The sequence below is a fragment of the Physeter macrocephalus genome, chromosome 3, assembly GCF_002837175.3.
Source record: "Physeter macrocephalus isolate SW-GA chromosome 3, ASM283717v5, whole genome shotgun sequence".
NCBI lineage: Eukaryota > Metazoa > Chordata > Mammalia > Artiodactyla > Physeteridae > Physeter > Physeter macrocephalus.
Genome location: NC_041216.1, coordinates 16,406,389 through 16,427,739, shown reverse-complemented (window position 1 = coordinate 16,427,739; position 21,351 = coordinate 16,406,389). Strand labels below are relative to the sequence as shown.

At 50.6% G+C, this 21,351-nt stretch overlaps 1 protein-coding gene across 1 annotated transcript in view; it reads left to right on the top strand.

Annotated features, from left to right (window-relative positions):
* ASAP3 (ArfGAP with SH3 domain, ankyrin repeat and PH domain 3) overlaps nucleotides 1–21,351 on the top strand; it is a 114,277-nt gene that overhangs the window by 51,766 nt on the left and 41,160 nt on the right. Inside the window, exon 15 of the mRNA XM_028488050.2 lies at nucleotides 2,859–3,041. Coding sequence (XP_028343851.1) covers nucleotides 2,859–3,041 — 183 coding nt within the window. The remainder of the gene's footprint in view (nucleotides 1–2,858; nucleotides 3,042–21,351) is intronic.

Below are 21,351 nucleotides of genomic sequence, written 5' to 3'. Positions count from 1 at the left end.
CTCCCTGTGCTATGGCATATCTTATTTTAAGATATGAGTCTCCTGAGTGAATGAATGGCCTTCGGCCTTCTCTCTTGATTGGGTCCCACAGTGGTGAGACAGCACAACTGCTTCGCATGAAGGCAGTGCATTTCTGGGCACCAACGCAACCCGGCTGGCAACAGCGAGTGCCTGAGAGGGTCAACCACGTGCCCCCTGCCCCGCTGAGCTGGCTCCTTAGTTATAGTCAGCACTTCCCTCCATTTCGGATTCTCCCCGTCCAGCCCCAGGTCAGGCCTCTCTCGCTCTGCTTCCGAAGACTCTGTAGTTCTTCCCTGTCCCACACCCAGCTCTTGCACCTGGCCAAGCAGGACTTGCTTTTTGGGGTCACTGAAGAAGTTCTGTGTTGGGTGGTCGGGGCCTTTCACTTAATTCCTTTGAGTCCCACAGCCTTTAGTCATTGCCTAATCCCCAGTTCCTAGCACAGTGCCAGACACATAATAGGTGCTCAATAAATACTTGTTCAATGAATGAACATATCTCAGGACTCAGCACATCTGCAGCTCTATTGAGCTCTCTGCTGCCAAAGCTCTGGATTGATGTGTGTATGTGGGCTTGCCATTCCTAGGCCTTGGTTTTCCCATCTTTGAAATGGGTGGATTTGATGGAACCAGCCCTGTCCACCCCAGCATCCACAGCAGCACGCTGGACAGATGGTGGGCATTCCTACATATAACCTCTCTACCCCCCCCACCCAACCCCCGCCCCGTGCACACCCAGATTTTGACGAACCTCAAAAATTGCTGTAGGGGAAGCAAAGCCCGAAAATGATTTGTGATCATCACAATTACTGACCTGGGAACTAGCCACTCACTGTGGGTTGGGGCTTTAGAATCGTCAGTGCAAGAGCAAGACTCTTTTGTTCTCTTCAAGGAAGCAGATTGCAGAGCATCGGGTGTGAATGACATTATTGCAGGGATTCAGTTGTTCATCTCTTTATCTATTTACCAACTATTTATGGAGCATCTTCTAAGTACCCGGCCCTGGGGATACAACAATGAACAAAAAGTCCTTCTGGAGCTTACATTCTGGTGGGAGAGACAGGAAATTAAAAAATAAGGCTATATATTAAGTGGGAAGATTTCTTATTACAATAAGTGCCATGAAGGAAATCACTGGGGTGCTGGGCTAAAGGGGGCAAGGGATTGGGGGTTACCTTAGCTGGGGGCGGGGTTGAAGCTGGTCCTAAAACTTCATTGAAGAGCTTTTTAGGGGTGCGACTAGAGGATGAGAAGGACTGACCTTGCAAAAAGCAGAGGGAAGGGTATATGCAAAATCTCTGAAGGGGGAAAGGGATAATGGTGGATCCTTTTAATTTTCTTAAAAAAAAAGAGAATAAATGTAAAACTCTAACTCTTTAGTTATTAGTAGTGCCAGATTAATTTCTTCATTCAACAAACAAGCCCCTACTGTGTAGCTGGCCCAGTGCTAGGCCCCAGGGGACAAACAGTGATGCATGAAAGCAACATTCTTGTCACACACATCCTGGACCTGGCACCCCATGGAGATGAGCTGGTCTGATGTTTGCGAAGGGCTCCCAGCTTGGATCCTTGGGGAATCCAAATAAACCCCGCAGGTTCTGGCATCCCAGGCCTCCCGCCAGCCAGCCAGCCAGCCGCTCCTGGCCTCCATAGGAGGGAGGCTTCTGTTTCCTGCTTCTCCCTCCCCCACCCACCTGGGCACAGAGGGTCTTTCATCCATTGTTACTGCTTCCTGCCCATCCATCTCCAGCTGCTGGTCTGAACCCTGCAGATTTACACTGACAAGCGGATGCTTTTACCAGGACCCTCGAGGGGGATAGGGAGGGGAGTGGCCTGGGGTGGGGGGAGAGGGGGAAGCTAGAGCTTTGTGACAAGGAAGAGTTTCCTGCCCTAAAGAGGTGTCAGTCCCTGAGGGCTGAAAGGACAGGAAGCAGGCCTCTCTCCCCAAAGGCTCCCCCATGCTTGGGGAGGGAGTAATTAATGACCGCTGACTCAGCAGGGCCTCCATGCCCCTTGGACTGGGTTTGGGTTCAGCAACGTCTCCCCTGGCCCCATTTCTCATGTGTGGAATGAGCACTGAGCTTGGAGTCAAGAGTTTGGGGTTTATGTCCATGTCCACCAACTCCTAGCTGGGTGACTTAGGCAAATTCTGTAGCCTCTCTGGGCCTCTGCGTCCTCATTTGACAGGTGAGTCTAATAATCCACGCCCAGCAGTGTTGTGAAAATGGATGTGATCATGTAGGGTAGATGACTGCCAAGCACCATAAAATGAAAAGCGTTTCCTCCCCTCGGGCTCCTCTATCCAAAGTAGGAAGGTTACAAACTGGCTCCTGTTCTAGAAGGCTTGGTTGAACACCTACTGTGTGCCAGCATTGAAGATAAGGAGCCACAAGACCCAGTTCTAAGTGAGACAGACAAGCAGACAGACATGCATCAGACAATTGGTTGAAGCATTTGAATAAACCAGTCAAGAATGTGGCTTTGGAGCCATCCTGCTTGGCTCTGCCACTTACTGGCTGTGTGGCTGTATGCAAGTCACTTACTCTCTCTGGGCCTCAGTTTCCTAAATCTGTAAAATGGGGGGAATAATTACCCACCTCGTAAGATTGTTATGAGGATTAAATTATTTAATATTTGTAAAGCACTTAGTACGGTACCTGTCACATAGTAAGTCTCAAGAAGTAAAAGTCATTATGGGGACTGCATTTCACCCAGAATGCCAGGAGCCCTGTCCCTGAGTGGAACTGCTATAGCCAAAGCAGAAGGGACAGCGATGCTGAGTGAGTAGCTGGTCAGGCATCTGTTCTCCACACGGCTGTGTCTGTCTGTCCGGGACAGTGCAGGATCAGGGACCATCAGTCCCACCAAGGCCATTTGCATGAAGTTGGGGCCAACCCTGCACCCTGAGGTGCTGGAGCTGCTCACGGAGAGCAGTGACCACATATCCCACCGGGCAGTGGAGGTGCATTTCCGCGCGGCCGTGGTGGGCTCTCGCTTCCAGGGACTGAGCCCCCTGCAATGGCACCGTCTGGTCCACACTATGCTGTCTGAGGGGCTGGTGGGGCTGGCCCATGCTCTGACCATCTAGTCACAGACCCCTGCCCAGTGGAGTGAGAACCCCCAACTGGACATGAGGGTTCAGCCCCCCCACTGTCTGGGAGGGAGCAAGAGAACCCAAGGAAGGACCAGGATGGGAATGCACTGGGGGAGAATAAAGTACTGGGGCCTGGGACTTGTAAGGGATGAGGATCCCTGGACCCCTTTCTACTGGCACATACATCTTCTCCAGACATAGCAACTCATTCCCATCAAAGCTAACCCAAGGGAAGAGCAGAATCTCCTACTACTTACTGCTGTTGCCCTGGACTATCAGGAAAAGCTGCCCAGTTGTTTCATGTTCAATTGTGACTAAGGAACCACCAGACCTGGCAAGTTGGAAATAATCCTGTACATTGAAAGAGAAATTATATGAAAAAAAAGTTCTTAGGATGTATAGGTGCCAATGAAGTCAACACAGAGTGGAGAAGAGGTGGCCTGAGGGTTCCCAATCCAGCTGGTACTGGAGTGTAGGATGGTATGAAGAGCTGAGCCTTAAATGGTGAGTGTGGATGAACCAGCAGCAGGAAGGGCAGTCCTGGAGGAGGGCGCAACGCCAGCGAAGGCACGGAGGTGAGAAACTGCATTGGATGCTCCAGGGAACGGTGAGTGGAGACTCAGACGAGGCACAGTGGGAGATGAGGCAGAGCTGGAACTCAGTGTACTGTAAGCTACCTGAAGGCGATGGGTCATGATCCTGTAGACGATGAGAAGATTTTAAGTGGAGGAGGACAGATCAGATTTTGATTCTTCTCATACCGCCCTGGTTGAAGTATGGCGGATGGATTGGAGGGTGGAGCCTGAAGGCAGGGAGATTACACAGCAGGTTGGTGTAGTAGTGCCATGGGAAGTCAAATGGGGGAAGGTTAGATGAGAATAATATACTCATAAAGGGCCTAGCACAGTGCCTGGCACACAGTAGGTACTCAGTTAAAGGTCACACACACACAAAAAAGAAAATAAGTCTTTATGTTAAATTAATATTTCTATGGCAAAAATGAATCAGCCCTAGGATTTTTTTTTTAAATCATTCATTGTTGCCCTAAAATTTTATTTCTACAAAATCCTTTAGGTCTATCTTTCTTCAAAAGATGGTGTAACCCACCTCCGATTATTTCCATGTCACGGGGTAGGTGGGCATTTCCTTCTCTCTATTAGTGCCTCAAATGTGCCGTATGTATATAGTTGGATATCAATAAATGACTGTGGATGATGAAAAAAAAAAAGGTCACCATTAATGTTGTTAAATGCTGAGGGTCTGAATTAGGACTGGTTTGGGAAACACTAAGAAAGTCATATCTGCAGGAATCTTTGACTGGATGGGGGTGGGGGTGAGAGAAGAGGAGTCAAAGAATTCCTGAAATATTTATTAAGCACTCGTCATGTCATGAGCCAATTCACACAGCTGGTGGTCCAGCTCCATTCATACACCACTTCTCCTTGAGCACCTACTATGCGCAAGGCAGTTTCCTAGGTGCTGGAGCTACAAAACCACCCAGAGCTTGTCCCTGGTCCCCTGGAGCTCACTGTTCAGACTTCCTCAATGATGGAAGGACCCACTGTCTGCTTTCATCAGATGACCCGAGACTGCTAGGGCCTCTGGAACCACCTCCTGGCAATCTGCAAATGCCTCAGACCCACATGCCCCAAACCAGGTTCCCACCCCTGCCCCTCCTGCCTGCACGTTTCCCCACCTCAGGAAATGGCACTGCCACCCACCAGGCGCTCAGGCCAGAGACCCGAGTTTGCCCTCCAGTGCCCTCTTCCTCTCTTCCCTCCACCCCACCCCCAATCCAATCCATCTGCAGCTTCTGGGAAGTTTATTTCCAAAACATATTTTGAATCCATCTAGTCCTCTCTGTTTTTCCTTTCCCATCTTAGTCCAAGCCACTGGCACTCCTATCTGGATACCATGTCCACTGGTCTCCTTGCCACTAGCCCCCTCCATCATTACCCCACACAGCAGGCAAGAGCAAGCTTCTTCAAAGGCAAGCCACGCCCCATGAGTCCACTGCTGAAAACCTTGCTTCAGGAGCTTCCCCTTGACCTCGAATCTAATCCATAAGCCCAAGCAGATTCTCAAAGCCAGCACAGGTCTTGCTTGCCCTGCTCCCTTCCAAGCTCCTCCTGCAAGGCTCCAGCCCTTTTCCCCTCTTTCCCCCTGCACTGGCCTTCCAGTTTCTCGACCAACAGAGTGCCTTCCCGCCTTCGGGCTTTTGCACATGCTGCTCTCTCTTGAGATGACCTTCCCTCCATTCTTCGCTGGGCTGGCTCCTCCTCCCTCTCCTGGTCTCAGTTTACATGTCCCCTCCTTCCAGAGGCCTCCCTGCCCGTCCTGGTCTCCCCGTTAGTCTTCATCTCAGCACCGCTCGTTCCCTCATAGCACTTATCCCAATTTGCAGTGATTTTCTTTGTCCAATGCTGTGACCTGGCTCCCCCGTCATGTGACTAGATCTCTTGAAGGCAGCGTCCACGTCTGCATCCCACCATGGCGTTCCTACAGCCTAGCGTGGTACCTGCCCTGCCGCCGGCCCTGTACTGACAGCGGCTGAATACTGAGTTCCATGGGTCCAGCCAGCGCATCAAGCCCCTGCAGCACCTCCCAACTCCCTTTCTGTTCAAACAGCATCACACTCTCTCGTCTCCCTGGCCTCCATGGAAGAACTTGTGGGTTATCTTTTCATCTATCAATCTCTAATAAACCAGGTTATTTTTAGAACAGGTGAAAGCAACGTTCTAACATCTCTGAGAGGATTTTCCACTCCCAGCTGACTTTCTACTACAATTTGGTTTCCTGTGGTGGTTGCAGAGGCTGCCAAGCCAGCAGGCTTTGTTATTCTGGGGTGCAGAGAAGGGCCTAGAAAGAACACTAAGCCCTCCTTGCACCTTCTTCCACCTTGCACGGCGAGACATTTGAGGTGCCTGGTGCAACCCCCTGGCGCACAGCGGGAAGCTGAGCGGGAGCCTCCTGCTCCTCTCGCTCTGTGACCTTGGGCTCCTCGCTTTCCCTTTCTGAGCCTCAGTTACTCATCTGTAAAAAGAGGGGTTGGAGGTTTAATTACTAAAGACTCTGACTGCTAAATTTTGGATGAAACCTTGAGTTAGTGAGTCTTTTCCATCCCTGGACATCAGTTAGATGCCAGTCTCAATTCTCTCTATGAATGAAATGTAGTCAGCGCCTTTTATAGCACTTATGCAAATGTGTGCAAATTAATGTAAAAATAAAGGGCCCCAGAAGCTCTTGTTTACAGGACCAAGGTTTGGCCAGACCTGGGGTGGAGGGAAAAACTTAGCTCATGCTTTCACCCTGCTCAGATGTCTTTCCCCACGTCCCACTCTACAGAGAGGAAACTGAGGCCCACAGAGGGAAAGAGACTTGCCCAAGGTCACCAAGGAAGATGCTGGCAAAGGGTATTAGCAGCCAGGTCAACGTTCTGGCACTTTTCTCACCTGCTCTTCCTTCCATTCAGCTGCAGGCCTGGGACTAGAACCTGGCTCTAAGGGAAGGGAGGTGCATCCTCAGGTCAATACAAGGTGGGCTGGAATAAGCTTCAGAAGGAAGTTCAACCGAAATGCTCTATATTTGGAGCGGGGAGATACCCTTGTGGTTATATGATCAGGGTGAAGATGTCCTTTGAGTCAGATGTTGGAAAATAGAGATTTTGAGAGAGCATTCCATGTAGAAGGAACAGCATATGCCAAGGAGCAGATGCAGAAAAGAGGGCAGCACAGCCATGCTTAGGTGCTCCTGCTTATGAAAACAACTTTAAGACAAGCTCCCTGCTGTATCCCCTTCCAACCAGAATGCGCTCCACCAGTCTCTTTAAATGGAAATTCTGGAAACTTCACTCCCTGCAAGATAGAGCATATGTAGGAAAAGAGTGAAAAACAAGCTGGAGAGCAACGTGGTGACCAAATTGGACAAGGCCTGAAACGTTAGGCTGAGAGATCTGGACTTTATTCTGAGAACAATAGGGAGCCATTGAAGGTTTTATGGCAGTGAGAGAAGTCATCAGATTCATGTTTAGGATGACCTGATTGGCTGCTGGTGGCAGGGAAATCAGTTTGAAGACTCGGGCAATAGTCCCAGTGGTTAAGGCAAAGCCCTGAACCGAATGGAGGAGGCAGGGATAGAGCATGGACGCTGGTCTGAATGGAGCAATCTGAGCCTGTTGGGATGGGGAAGCCAGGGAGACGAATGAGAACAGTGAGTTCTGTTTAATCCAGGGAGGAAAGAGGCTCAGGCCTCTTCTCTCTATCCTTCTCAGGACTGGCTATTCCCCAAGCTGGTGCCCAGGCAGGAGGGGAAGGAGGTGCCCAGGTCAGTGGAGCAGCTGCTCATCAGGAATTCAGGACAGAGGGCAGCTTGACTTGGTTCCCTGGGGACTTTTATTCTATTTCTCTAAGTTGTTAAGGAAAGACCTGAGGGCCTTATGGGACCACAAGTCAATATTTCTCAAACATTCATTTAGTACTCACTAGGGCAAAGTATTAGTGTGGGGGACAGATATGCTGAGCCCATATTTTCTGAATCTCTAAGTGGGACATGCAATCAGCCTAAGATTTTTTCAAATTTGAGATTTATCTATAGGACAAGCACTTCAACGACATCTGTTATGGGTTAAATTGTGTTCCCCCCCAAAGATACATTGAAGTACTAACCCTCAGTACTTCAGAATGTGACCTTATTTGGGAATAAGTTTGTTGCAAATATAAGATGAGATCATGCAGGACTAGAGTTGGCCCTTAAGCTAATACAACTGGTGTCTTTACAAGAAGAGGAGAGAGAGACGCACGGGGAGAAAGCCATGTGATGACAGAGGCTGAGATTAGAGGGATGCAGCTGAAAACCACAGAATGCCAGGGACTGACGGCCACCACCAGAAGCTAGGAAGAGGCAAGAAAGGATTCTACCCAGAGTCTCAGACAACATGGCCCCGACAACGCCTTGATTTCAGTCCTCTAACCTGCAGAACAGTGAGAGAGAATAAATTTCTGTTATTGTAAGCCACCTGGTTTGTGGTACGGTGTTACAGTAGCCTTAGGAAACTAACAAAACATTGAAATAGGGGCTTCTCTGGTGGCGCGGTCGTTGAGAATCTGCCTGCCAATACAGGGGACACGGGTTCGAGCCCTGGTCTGGGAAGATCCCACATGCCGCGGAGCAACTAAGCCCATGTGCCACAACTACCGAGCCTGCGCGTCTGGAGCCTGTGCTCCGCAACAAGAGAGGCCGCGATAGTGAGAGGCCGGCGCACCGCGATGAAGAGGGGGCCCCGCTCGCCGCAACTAGAGAAAGCCTTCGCCCAGAAACGAAGACCCAACACAGTGAAAAATAAATAAATAAAATTTAAAAAACAACATTGAAATAAATCACTTTCACTTTTGTCCATTTCAGCCCTGATCACCACTTCTTAAAGGAGGGAATCTTTCTAGAGCAATCATGTCCATGTCACTCCCTTGCTCAAAACTTGTCCAGAGCTCCCCAGTGCCCCAGGCAAGGCTTTGAGGACTTCCTGTCCGGGCCCTGGCTGCTCCCCAGCCTCACCACTCAGCACCTTCCCCTCCCCTCTCAGCACCAACACACCATCTCCTCTTTGGGCCTCTCCTCTTGTTAGTCCGTCCGCAGCTCCCCATCTGCCCCCAAACCGGCTCCCTCTTCCTTTTCTTGGTGGAGCGGTTAAGAACAGACCACCTGGTTTTGAATCCTGGCTCTGCCGTTTCCTAGCATCTAGCAGTGAGACCTTGCGTAAATTCTTACCTCAGTGCCTCAATTTCCTCACCTATAAAATGGGACTACTAGCACTCCCTATCTCATAGGTTTGTTTGAGGATGGAAAGGTACAAAAGCCTCTAAAGGCTTAGCCCTTTAATCTGGCTTGTAGGAAGCACATGAAAGGATGGTTAATATCACTTCCCTTATGCTTGGCATGCTATCCTCCAGAAAACCTCCCTGACCGCCGCCTTGGGCCCCTGCTGGATTGTGTCACCTGGGTCTTGTGCCTATCTCGTCATGTTTGTGTCTCCCCCGAATTGTGTACTTCTCAGGTTGGGGAAGAAGCTATTCTGCATCCCTGCATCTGAGCACACAGCAGGTGCTCAATAAATGCTCGTTGCATGAACTATGGAGCAGAGAATTAGTAGTAGCCAAGGAGATCTGGGAGGTAGAGCTCGGGACAACTTTCATAGGACAGTCTGCCCATCCTTCTGGAAGTGAAAGTCTTACCGTTAGTTCTGAGAGCATGAGAAAGAAAGTGAGAACCAGAGAGAAAAAGGCAGTGCACAGGTGCAGGGGGCAGAGCCCGAACTCCACTCTGCACACCTGACCTTGCCCCTCAGCCTCGGCACATCCTGCCCCCCGAGGTGCCCCTCCACAAGCTGTCACCCACGCACACCTACCCTGTCCCCAGCCGGCAGCTTCCTCTGACACACATTTTCCATTGCTGGGTGGAGCCGAGCAGGTTACAGGTGAAAACAATCTCTGAGTTTTCCTCTCCAGGATCCCAGCCCCTCACCTGGGTTTGGTTTCTGTCCATGCTGAATCCACCTGTCCACAGCCCCTCACTTCAATGGCACAGGATCAGTCGGGGGCCAGAACATTCAAGACCACGTGAGGTATCGCTTGGTGTCCTGGATCAGGTACAGGACGGGGAGTCGGGTTGCTGGCTCTGCTGTGTTTGACGCTGCGTGACGCTGGGCGAGCCCCTTGCCCTCTCTGAGACTTCCTTTCCCCCATCTGTAAAAAGGAGGAGCAATTCCAGTCCCCAGGGACTGTTGTGGGAATTAAATGGAGCAATGGAAAGAGCCTGAGGGAGCTCTACCAATCTGATTATTTGTGGGGACAGGGCAGGAGTCCGGTGGCAATAGGCAAGCTTCCTTTCTCTGGGCCCAACACCGTGCCAGGCACTGAGGGGCAGTAAGGGTTTAGACTCCAGAGTTTGTTGAGTGTGGGGGAGTTGGGGTCTAGACTCTAATGGAAAGAACCCCAGAATGTACTGGAGTTAGAGACCTGGGCTTGGGGACCCCCTCACTCTCTATGTGACTTTGGCACATCAGTTTCTCTGATACAATAAGGGCAATAACTTAGTTGCTCTCTAGGTCTTCTGGGTCTTACATCCCAGACTCTGTGCTAAGAGAAGGCCAGGCCAGGTAAGGTTGGGATGGACTTCTGTGTTGTTACCGTTTTTAAGCCACTTGTGAGAGCCTGGGATGAAACCTTGGCTCAAGGCCAGTCCTCCTTCATTTCCTCCCACCAGCTTCTGTCGCAGGTTCTTTTGTGTCACTGGCCAGCCCGCATCACTGACCGTCTCATCAGCCAGGCTTCCTTCATCTGGCTTTACAGGCCCCTGTTCCTCTTTCAAGACCAGCTTGGGTGTTCCTTCCTCAGGCAGCCTTCCTGACTCTTGGTCACAGTTGGGCATTTCCTCCTTGGAGCTCCTAAAACGCTCCATCACCACACTTGCTCCCTTGCTTAGACTAGGTGCCGTCTGCCCACCAGGCCTGAGTCTTACTCACTGTTGCACGTCGAGCATTCAGCACAGGGTTGGGTGCAGAGTTGACGGTGACAGACGGGTAGGTGACAGGATGGGGGAAGAATGAATGAATGGTGTGTGAAGGAATGAAGGAATTGAGAGATGGATGCATGGATAGGCATACAGGACTGTGAATGGATGGTTGGATGGATGATTCTCTGGGTGGATGGATAATTGATGAATAATAAATAGGTCAGGGGCTTCCCTGGTGGCACGGTGGTTAAGAACCTGCCTGCCAACGCAGGGGACACAAGTTTGAGCCCTGGTCTGGGAAGATCCCACATGCCGCGGAGCAACTAAGCCCATGGGCCACAACTACTGAAGCCTGCGCTCTAGAGCCCGTGAGCCACAACTACTGAGCCTGCGAGCCACAACTACTGAAGCCCACACACTTAGAGCTCGTGCTCCTCAGCAAGAGAAGCCACTGCAATGAGAAGCCCTTGCATGGCAACCAAGAGTAGCCCCCGCTCGCCACAACTAGAGAAATCCCGCACGCAACAACGAAGACCCAATGCAGCCAAAAATAAAAATAAATAAAATAAATAAATTTATTTTAAAAAATAATAAATAGGTTAGGAATACTCAGCTACTGATCATTATTCTTTTTTTTTTTAAATCATTATTCTTAACATCACACAACATTTCTGGAGTCACCAAACACACACCCTGGACATGCCAGGGAACTCCCCTTGCTTCCAGCCATTCTTCCATGGCTCTGGTTTCCCCTCCAAGGCATGAACGTGGGTCTGAGAATCTTCCCATGAGAGCCTGGGGTAAGCTGCCCATCACAATATCTTACCTTTATCATCCCATTATAATTTCCCAAGCATCAGTGTGAAAATGATGGTGAAGAAGAATTCACTGTGAACTCTACCTATGTCCCTAGGCTCCAGGAGTGAGCATTTCTGGATAATCTAGTGTCTGGGCTCGGAAGGAAGTGCTGACCATGGCGTTGGCAAAGATGCCAGGATCACCTGCAGCCACTTTCCAGTGCGCCTAGTCTAGTTGCCACCATGGCCCTCCCCATCCCCTGCAGCCCCGCCTTCCACCACTTAACAACCCCCTCCCCCCAAAAAGAGAATCTAACAACTTACCAGAAGTCCTCAGTTCTCTTCTGCCACCCTACCCCCATGCCATCTCTAGGACTTAGAAGAATAGGGGTCAGAACCCATTTTAGAGGGTTATTACTTCCCCCTAATCTGTCCCCTGGAATCAGCTGAGGTAGAAACATTGCAGGATTTGGGGTCAGAGGAATTCAGTTCAAGTTTTTTTTTTTCTCACTGTCGTGGCCTCTCCCGTTGCGGAGCACAGGCTCCGGACGCGCAGGCTCAGCGGCCATGGCTCACGGGCCCAACCGCTCCGCGGCATGTGGGATCTTCCCGGACCGGGGCACGAACCCGTGTCCCCTGCATCGGCAGGCGGACTCTCAACCACTGCGCCACCAGGGAAGGCCCCAGTTAAAGTTTTGACTTCAGCCCTTGTCAGCTGCTTCACTCTGGGGAGAAGGGGTTGGTCCAGGGACAGAACAGGCAGCCGGAAGAGACAGGCTTTGGAGATACACAGATGCAGGTTCAAACCCTTCCCCACCAGGGAGTAACTGTGACCCTGGGCAAGATACTCCTCTGAGTCTCTGCTTCCTGGTCTGCAAAGTGGGAGAAACAGCACCTCTTAACTCCCAGAGCTGTTGTGAGGACTGAATGAGATGCTGCTCCAAACTAGCCACACGGGGCTACTGAGCCCTGAAACGTGGCCAGGCTGAACTGAGATGCACCGTAAATGTAAAACACACATCGGATTTGGAAGACTTAGAAAAAGAAGTAAAAAACTCTAGAATTTTTCTATCGATTTTAATTGATAATATTATATGCTGATATTTTGAAATGTTGGGTTAAATAAACTGTTATTAAATTTTTTAGAAAGATGCTGCTCAGCCACGTAGCACAGGGAGATCAGCTCGGTGCTTTGTGACCACCGAGAGGGGTGGGATAGGGAGGGTGGGAGGGAGGGAGACGCAAGAGGGAAGAGATACGGGAACACGTGTATATGTATAAGTGATTCACTTTGTTGTAAAGCAGAAACTAACACACCATTGTAAAGCAGTTGTACTCCAATAAAGATGGTTAAAAAAAAAAAAAAAAAAGACGCTGCTCAAATGTCCTTCCTCTGTGCAGTCTTCCCAGCCTCTCAGAGCATGACAGCTTCCCTTCTGCCTTGCCGCAGGGTTCATCCATGCCTCTATTATGGCTTTTAGCAAATATTGTGGTTGTCTGTTAAGGTATGCGTCTCCCTGACTAGCCCATGGGCTCCTTGAGGTCAGGGACTCTATCTTGGTCATCTTTGCCCCTGGCTCCCTGCACAGAGCCTGGGACACAGCAGATACTCGGCAAAAAATAATTGAGTGTTTAAATACCAGTATGTGAAAGCCATGTGAATTTTTTTTTTTTTTTTTTTTTTTGCGGTACGCAGGCCTCTCACCGTTGTGGCCTCTCCCGTTGCGGAGCACAGGCTCCGGACGCGCAGGCTCGGCGGCCATGGCCCACGGGCCCAGCCGCTCCGCGGCACGTGGGATCTTCCCGGACTGGGGCATGAACCCGCGTCCCCTGCATCGGCAGGTGGACTCTCAACCACTGTGCCACCAAGGAAGCCCAGCCATGTGAATTTTTATTATTCTACCATACCTGGAGTCCTAGATGAATACCTCAGGGTACAAGTCACACATGATCAGGGCCCTGGCAGGAAACAGATGGTGCACTCAACTTGAGTAATTTGAAGAGCGTTTAATCAAGGGTCTGTTAACAAAGACGTGGGCAGGATCTAGGGAAACCAGAAGGGATGGCGCAGTATCCAGGGGCTGGCAACAAGGTGGAGCTGTTACCACCCCTGGCCTGAAGGGTGGGGAAGGAGAGATTACCTGGACCCAGGGCCAGAGATGTATGCATGGGGCCACTGACAGGAGCTGTAGCCTTTGGGTGAGAGACACAGACAGCCTGTGGCAACCCTGCAGGAAGGGGCTGGGGGAATAAATAAGCTGTCCTCACTGTCCACCTGCCTCTGCCCTCCTGCCCCACCCAACCAGAAGCCAGAGGGCAAAGGAGGCCATTGATATCACCCACAAAGGTCACCTACCAGGCACAGAACAGGTGGAGATGGGCAGATGACAGTTCTGGAGGGACAAACAGAGAAATCCAGCACTAGAGAGAACATTAGGCCCCCAGAATCTTTGAGGGCCTCTGGACATCCTTATAAAGTACAAGAAATGGTCACAGCCAACCACAGTCGTTAGTTAAGCAACTACTGTGTGTTGGGTGCTGTGCTAATCCTTTTCCAGGCTCAGAGAGTCTAAGAAACTTGCCCAAGGTCACACAGCAGGAAATGGCCAGGACTGGAACATAGGTCGGCCTCAAAATTTTGGTTCTCGTTGCCTCTTCATGACTCCATGTCAGGCGCTATGCTAAGCACTTTGTCTACATTATCTCTCGTGTAGGTCATGTCCTTTTCCTGTCTCAGAGAGGTCTAGTGATTTCTCCAGAGCCACACAGCTCGTGGGAGGTAGGGGTGGGGCAGGGAAGCAGGGTGGAAGAGTTTGCCATTAACTGGGGCAGGTGACTGGCAGATTGCACGGTGGCAGCCTCAGGGATTTTTTTAGCCCCACTAGACCCAACGGGTGGAGCCACCTCTCACCAGGTGCCTCCTGGAGTCGCTCCCCAGCTGCAACCACAGGACTTAGATTTTCAGAGCTGGGCAGGGTCCTCAGCATCCTCCAGGCTGGCTCTTGCCTGTGACTCTAAAACTAATAATAATTATGGCAGCGACAGCCATGGCTTCCTGAGCCCCTGGTATATCCATTCATTGTCTTTCTCTACATTGTCACTGAATCTGGCCACAACACTCCCTTAGGCAGGTATTACAGGCTGCTCACTTTGCAGATCAAGAACTGAGGCTGAGAAGGCAAAGGACTTGTCCACGGTCACATAGCTAATCAGATCCTACAGAGCCAGACCTGCCCTCAAGACAGTGTATGCAGCTCAGAGCACTGATTCTGGATCCAGACAGGCTGAGCTCATCCTGGCTCTGCACCTACCAGATGTGTTGACCTCAAGCAAGTCATTTTTCTGGATCTAAGCTTCCTCATCTGTAAAATAGGGACGACATAGTATCTACTTCATTTGGTTGTGCTAAGGATGAAATGTTACTCTATGTAAAAGCACTTAAAACATTGGCTAGGGGTTTCCCTGGTGGAGGAGTGGTTAAGAATCCGCCTGCCAATGCAGGGGACACGGGTTTGAGCCGTGCTCGGGGAAGATCCCACATGCCATGGGGCAACTAAGCCCGTGAGCCACAACTACTGAGCCTGCACTCTAGAGCCCACTAGCCACAACTTGAGAAAGCCCGCGCGCAGCAACGAAGACCCAACGCAGCCAAAAATAGATAAATAAAATAAAATAAACAAACACAAAACATTGTTTAGAACATACCAAGGGCTGTAGGATTATTTTACCTCCCTGTCCACTGAGCTTTGCAACCCCACCTGCAGAAGCTCTTAAAATTGTGTTCCTGCGTGATCCTGGCTTTCATAGTAACTGACTGCCCCATAGTAGCTGCCACCCCACCAGGGCGTGCCTGTGCTTTCCGTGCTCATGCTTGCCTCATCCAGCCCTCACCACAACCCCATCCCCACTTTACAGACAAGGAAACTGAGGCCCAGAGAGAAGGAATGACCTGACCAGGCCTTCACACCTCAGAAATCTCAGAGCCAGGATGGCCGCTCCCAAGTGTAAGCTGGTAATCCCCCCTTCTCCCAACTGCAGGAAACCCAAATTGTTATGATTATTGGTATTGTTGTCCAAAACAATACTCGAGACAATAACAATACGACAATCATGGAGGGTGCTTACTTCCATTGGCTCCGCAATCATCCCGCCCCCCATGGGCAGGGAACCTGGGGCTTTAAGAAGAGGCTCCTAGAGAGGCAGGATGAAAAAACAAGCAGTGAAAACCCTGCAGCTGGGCCCCAGGTGCTGGGAGAGAGAGTGGGGCAGGAAGCGGGCAGGCCATTTCTTTCTTTCCTCTTCTTTCTTATTTGTTTGAGAAGCAACTTTACTTTCTAAATCGGTCATTGTCACCCGTTGGCCTCGGCCCCACCTGGGCCAGTGCTTCTGGTGACGGGGGGCTCAAGAGGAAGCTCTAGGGGGCAGGCGGGACGATGGTACTAGGTGTGGCAGGGCCCGGGCCCAGCTGGACTTAGGGGAGCCTATTACCCTCCTTCGGGTGATCAGAGCCTGGCAGACAGTGCCTGCCTGAGGTGGGACCTGGGTCCTCCAGGTTCAGCTGCCAGGGGGCTGGGGCCCATCCTAAACAGGGAGGTGGTGGGGAAGCAGTTCCAGGCAAGGCTCTCGAGTCAGACCCCTTTAGCTTCCAAGCTCTGTGACCTCCTTTCTCTGAGCCTCTGTTTTCTCACCTGTAAAATGGGAGGGGTTGTTGTGAAGATTAAACATCATTAAATAACATGGCCAGGATTAAGCATTTAGCACATTTACTAGCACTTAGCATATCCACTAGCTGGAGATTCACTTAAGAGGTCAATAGTTATTGGGCATTTCCTATGTGCCAGGCGCTTTTAAAGCATTCTACACATATTCATTCATTTAATCAGCACAATAACACTTTCCTCACTAAAGACATGAGAAAACTGAGGTACACGGAGAGACCAAATGCATTGCACACACAGGGGCAGATCCACATTTCGCAGGATGTCAGTAGAGCTTACACAATATTGTGGGGTCCCTTTAAGGAAAAGAATATAAAATTATGAATATAAAATGAGGTATAAGGCCATGAAAGTGAGAGACCTGAGGCTTAAACTTCATGAGCCCCACCTTAAATCTCCCTCTAAGCTCTAGACCACCCTGCTAGCAAGTGGCAGAGCCCAGGCGGCCAGCTCCAGAACCCACAATTGTTATAAAAGCAGTACTGCTGGTAGACAAGGCAGTCACCGCAAAATGCCATACAAGATGCCAGCAAATAAGAGGCAACAATTCCACTGTGCTTGCCATGTGCCACACACTCTTCTAATCTAACCCTCCCAATGGACCAATGAGGTGAGCACATTATTACCATCCCCATTATACAGATGAGGAAATTGAGGCTCAGAGAGGACCAGTGACTTGCCTGAGGGAAGAGAAGGATTCAAACCCAGGCAGCCTGACTGCAGGGGCCTAATGTTTAGCCACTACAATAACTGTTACCTCCCTCATCGCTGGGGATCAGAGCCTTCCGTCATCACTCCTCACCTCCCTTTGCAGTTCCCTCCATCTCTTATCCAACAGCAGCTTGGGGTGGGGACTCCGGCTTTGGAGTCAGAGATGCTTGGATACTAATCCCCACGCTGTCACTTCCTAGCAGTGAGTCCCTGAGGCAGACTTCTCACATCTCTGAACCCCAGTTTTCTTATCTGTAAGAAAGGATTGCATAATTTATAGGGTGGCTATAAAGTCTAGATGCATTGATTATTTTTTAAAATTTATTATTATTTTTGGCTGTGTTGGGTCTTCGCTGCTGCACGCAGGCTTTCTCTAGTTGAGACAGGTGGGGGCTACTCTTTGTTGTGGTGCGTGGGCTTCTCGTTGCGGTGGCTTCCCTTGTTGCGGAGCGTGGGCTCTAGGCGCGCGGGCTTCAGTAGTTGTGGCTCGCAGGCTCTAGAGCGCAGTCTCCGTAGTTGTGGCGCACAGGCTTAGTTGCTCCGCAGCATGTGGGATCTTCCCAGACTAGGAATCGAACCCGTGTCACCTGCATTGGCAGGTGGATTCTTAACCACTGTGCCACTTGGGAAGTCCCGATGCATTGATCATTATTTGACATGTTTTCTAATACACAATCAATGAACCATATATTGTATATGTATATTTGCCTCTGTTTCTAGACCTTATGGCTGCCCTGGATAACACTCCACAGGGTGGCTTGGAGGACGAGAGATAAAGAAAGGTGAGGTGCCTGGTCCATATTAACTGTTCAGGACCAGTAGAGATTGCTATCGCGGAGGCAAGGTGAGAGGTCATTTGTAAGGAGTGGAGTGTGGAATGGAGAAAGGGCACAGAACCAGGTGTCAGGTGAGCTGCACTCTGGATGGATCTCTACCACAGCTCACTGTGTGACCTTGAACAAGATGCTCCCCTATTTCTGGGCTCAGTTTCTGCATCTACAAATTGCATGCATTCTCCCCAGTGCATGAATGAAATTTTCTCTAAGGTCTTTAAGAGACTGAATTTCTGAATAGGACACAGGACTGTTTTCTGGGATGCCCTGAGGGCTGCTCCCATGGAGGCTCCTGCTTCTCTTGGGGTGCTGTTTGTGGCTACCACCCTTCAGACAGAGAGGAGGGTTTGCAGTGAACTTTCACATCTCATCTGCACTGGTAGCAGCAATGCCACAGTGCTGTGGTCCCTGCCCGTGAGCTCCACAGCCAGAAGGCTTTGATCTAATCTCTGTTTCCTCATCTGTAAAATGGGGATGGAGATAATAGACTTGCTCATCCCCATTGTACAGATAAGGAGACTGAGGTTCCAGGAGGCACAGAGCTTGCTGGAGATCATGGCTCCAATCTTTCCATGTCCTACTGTCCCTGCCTCACCCTCCCTCAGGTGAGGGCCTTCCCAGTGTGGGAACCCTGGCTCCTTCTCCCCATCCCAGAGACTGGGCCATGTTTTCTTTCTCTCTGCCCGGCCTCCTGCCCCTCCTCTCTTCTCCACCTGGTAAACTCATCCGGTGGGGTCAGACCAGCCTTGGTGCCCCCACTTAAAAACGCTGTGACTTTGAGCAAGCCACCTAACCCTTCTGGGCCCCTACTGCCTCATCCATGAAATGGGGACAGAAGTCCTCACCTCATATGTGGAAATGCTCAGCACACCCAGCACCTGACCCGTTGTGACGTGCACAGAATGTCAGCTTTTTTTGTCCTCATCAGTTTTCTTTTGGACCCACCTCAAATGTTGCCTTCCTGTGGGGCTGCCCCGGTGCCTCCATATGGACCGCGTTTCTCTGGCTCTCACAGCCCAGTCCCTGTGGCACTTATCACCCCGTATGATAGCTACTCGCCATCACATCATATCCCATGCTGCCTGAGACGCCTGTGTTCTAGCCTCCTTGACATCTGCTGTGTTTGGCATGGCGGCTGGTATACCGCAGGTGCTCCGTTAAGGACTGTTGAATGGGTAAATGAATGAGGCCTCAGTGCTGCTGAATGTATGAGCTTAACTTTCTACCCTATCAGGGTAGCAGGCTTCTGGGTACTATGACCACTGCCACTACTAACTATTTCTTCCACCAGCCCAATAAGTAGCTACCAATTATTGAGCATTTAGCATGTGCCAGGCATTGGGGTAAGCATTGCTCAGTGCCATCTTGCTTGTACCTCTCACTCGTCCTATGGGGTGGGTGTTCTGTTAGTTTCCTCATTTCACAGATAGGGAAATGGGCTCTGCTGGGGGCGGTGGTAGAATCTGTACTGGTCCATCAGGGCCCACAGCCTTTTTCCACTCCGGGGGAGGGTGGACTGTTGGAGCCCAGAACCGTGGGAGCCTGTCACCCCTTCCAGAATTAGCCTTTGCCCATTGCTTCCTTGTAGAACTTCTCTCCTCCCTTGAAGACCTTGCTTCTCCCAGAACCTCTCTCAGACTCCTCAGTTTCCTTCCCATGTTATGTCCAACCTGGAAATGTTGGTGTTCCCCAGGGTTCTGGCCTCAAACCTGCGGGCTGGTGGGGTGTCCAAACAGGTTCCTACCCACTGGGAAAGGCAAGTAGACCAATCACCGGGCCCCATTCTCCTTGATACAATGGTCGGGTTGGGCTTGGACATGTGATGCAGGCTGGTCAGTTAAGGCCCCCCAAGGACTGTCAATGCAGCTAGTGGGGACCATAGGCTTTCTCCTTCTGAAGTGTGAGCTGATGGAATGTGGATATGTGAGTATCTTTCCTGGGACTGGAGAGGGCCCATATGCCATGGGAGAGAAAGAGAAGAAAGCCCATTCTTAACGAAAGGCAGAAACACACAGAATCGATGGATGGAGGTGGTGGGGAGATAATCCAATGACATTATCAGGAATCCTGGATCCAGCAATGCCTGAAGTTGACACTCCCTTGAAACTCCAAGAAAACAGAGCCACTAGATTCTTAATCTCTCTCTTTCTCCTTAAAAAAAAAATTTTTTAACCTAGTTTGAATTGAGTTCTTTCACTTATAATGAAAAGATTCCTGACTAATGTTCTCTTCTCTCTAGCCTCTCCCTGGAAGATGTTGGGTCTTATCTACTCCCACATCTGGGGGTTTAGCACAGACAGCCCTTGAAGAAATGGATGTCTGACCCGTACCTCAAAGGTGACCTCACCCCGCTCCCTTCCTGGGTTCCCCATCACAGTTAATTTGTCCCCATCCACCTCAAGCTCCAGAGACAGAAAATTCAGTCACCTTTACCTTCTCTCCCTCAAATCATTTTACTATAAGTACTGCTGTTCTGTTTCAGAAAGTTCTCGCCCATCTGTCCCTTGCCATTGCCTTGGTTCGGGCCACCTTCAACTCAAAGCAACAGCTTCAGTCTGTCTTCTATTCCCTCTTCTTGCCTTTATCCATTCTCTGCACCTACCACAGTGATCTTTCTAGAACCCACACCTGACCACATGGTTCCCCTGCTTCGAAGCCTGCATGCGTCCCCATCAACCTCAGGACAGAGTCTGAGCTCCCTAGGGAGGCACTGGAAGCCCCGCCCAGTTTGCCTTCATCTGAACTCCTCCCTCCTTCCCGCCCTGCACTTCAGCCACATTTCATGCCCTTTCCCTGAACACACTATACACTTTCTCATCCCTGGATTTCTCTGCTGGAGTTTGTCTCTGCCTGGAGTACACCTCCCCTTCTCCTCATGGGAACCATCCCTCAAAGAGTCCTCTCAAGGCTGACTCCTCCGGGAAGTCCTCCTGCTTGTCACCCCTTCCCTGCCTCACCCGTTCCTCCCTCCTCTGTGCTTCCACAACACTTTTACCTCTGGCTAACTGGACCCTGAACCCCCTGGTGGTAGGATCTCCCTCCCCACTTTTGTGCCAGTGTGGCAGGACAAGGTGGGCTCCCTGAGCAAAGGTAAAGTCCAGTGGCCTTTCTCAAGGGGACCCTCGGTAACTCACTGGCTAAATCTAGTTTGGTTCTTGACCAATCCTTGACCCTGTAGGACAAAATTATAATTATTATTTTTTTTTTTTTGCGGTACGCGGGCCTCTCACCGTCGCGGCCTCTCCCTTTGCGGAGCACAGGCTCCGGAAGCGCAGGCCCAGCGGCCATGGCTCAAGGGCCCAGCTGCTCCGCAGCATGTGGGATCTTCCCGGACCGGGGCACGAACCCGTGTCCCCTGCATCAGCAGGCGGACTCTCAACCACTGCGCCACCAGGGAAGCCCCTAAATTATAAATTTTTTTTTTTGCATGTGGACAGCACTTCACAATTTACAAGTGTTTCCAGGTTTATTTTCTCATTTGGTCTTTACATCTCAATGGACTGTCAGGGAGGACGTTATCAACCCCATTTTACAGATGGAAAATTTGATTCAGAGAGTTTGGGATGGAACAAATCCCCAGGCCTGGGCAAGCGCCTGACTCTCTCAGATCCTCAGACTTTTCCCATCCGAGCCTCCCCCATCCTCCCCATTTCCCAGATAGGACCTGAGAAC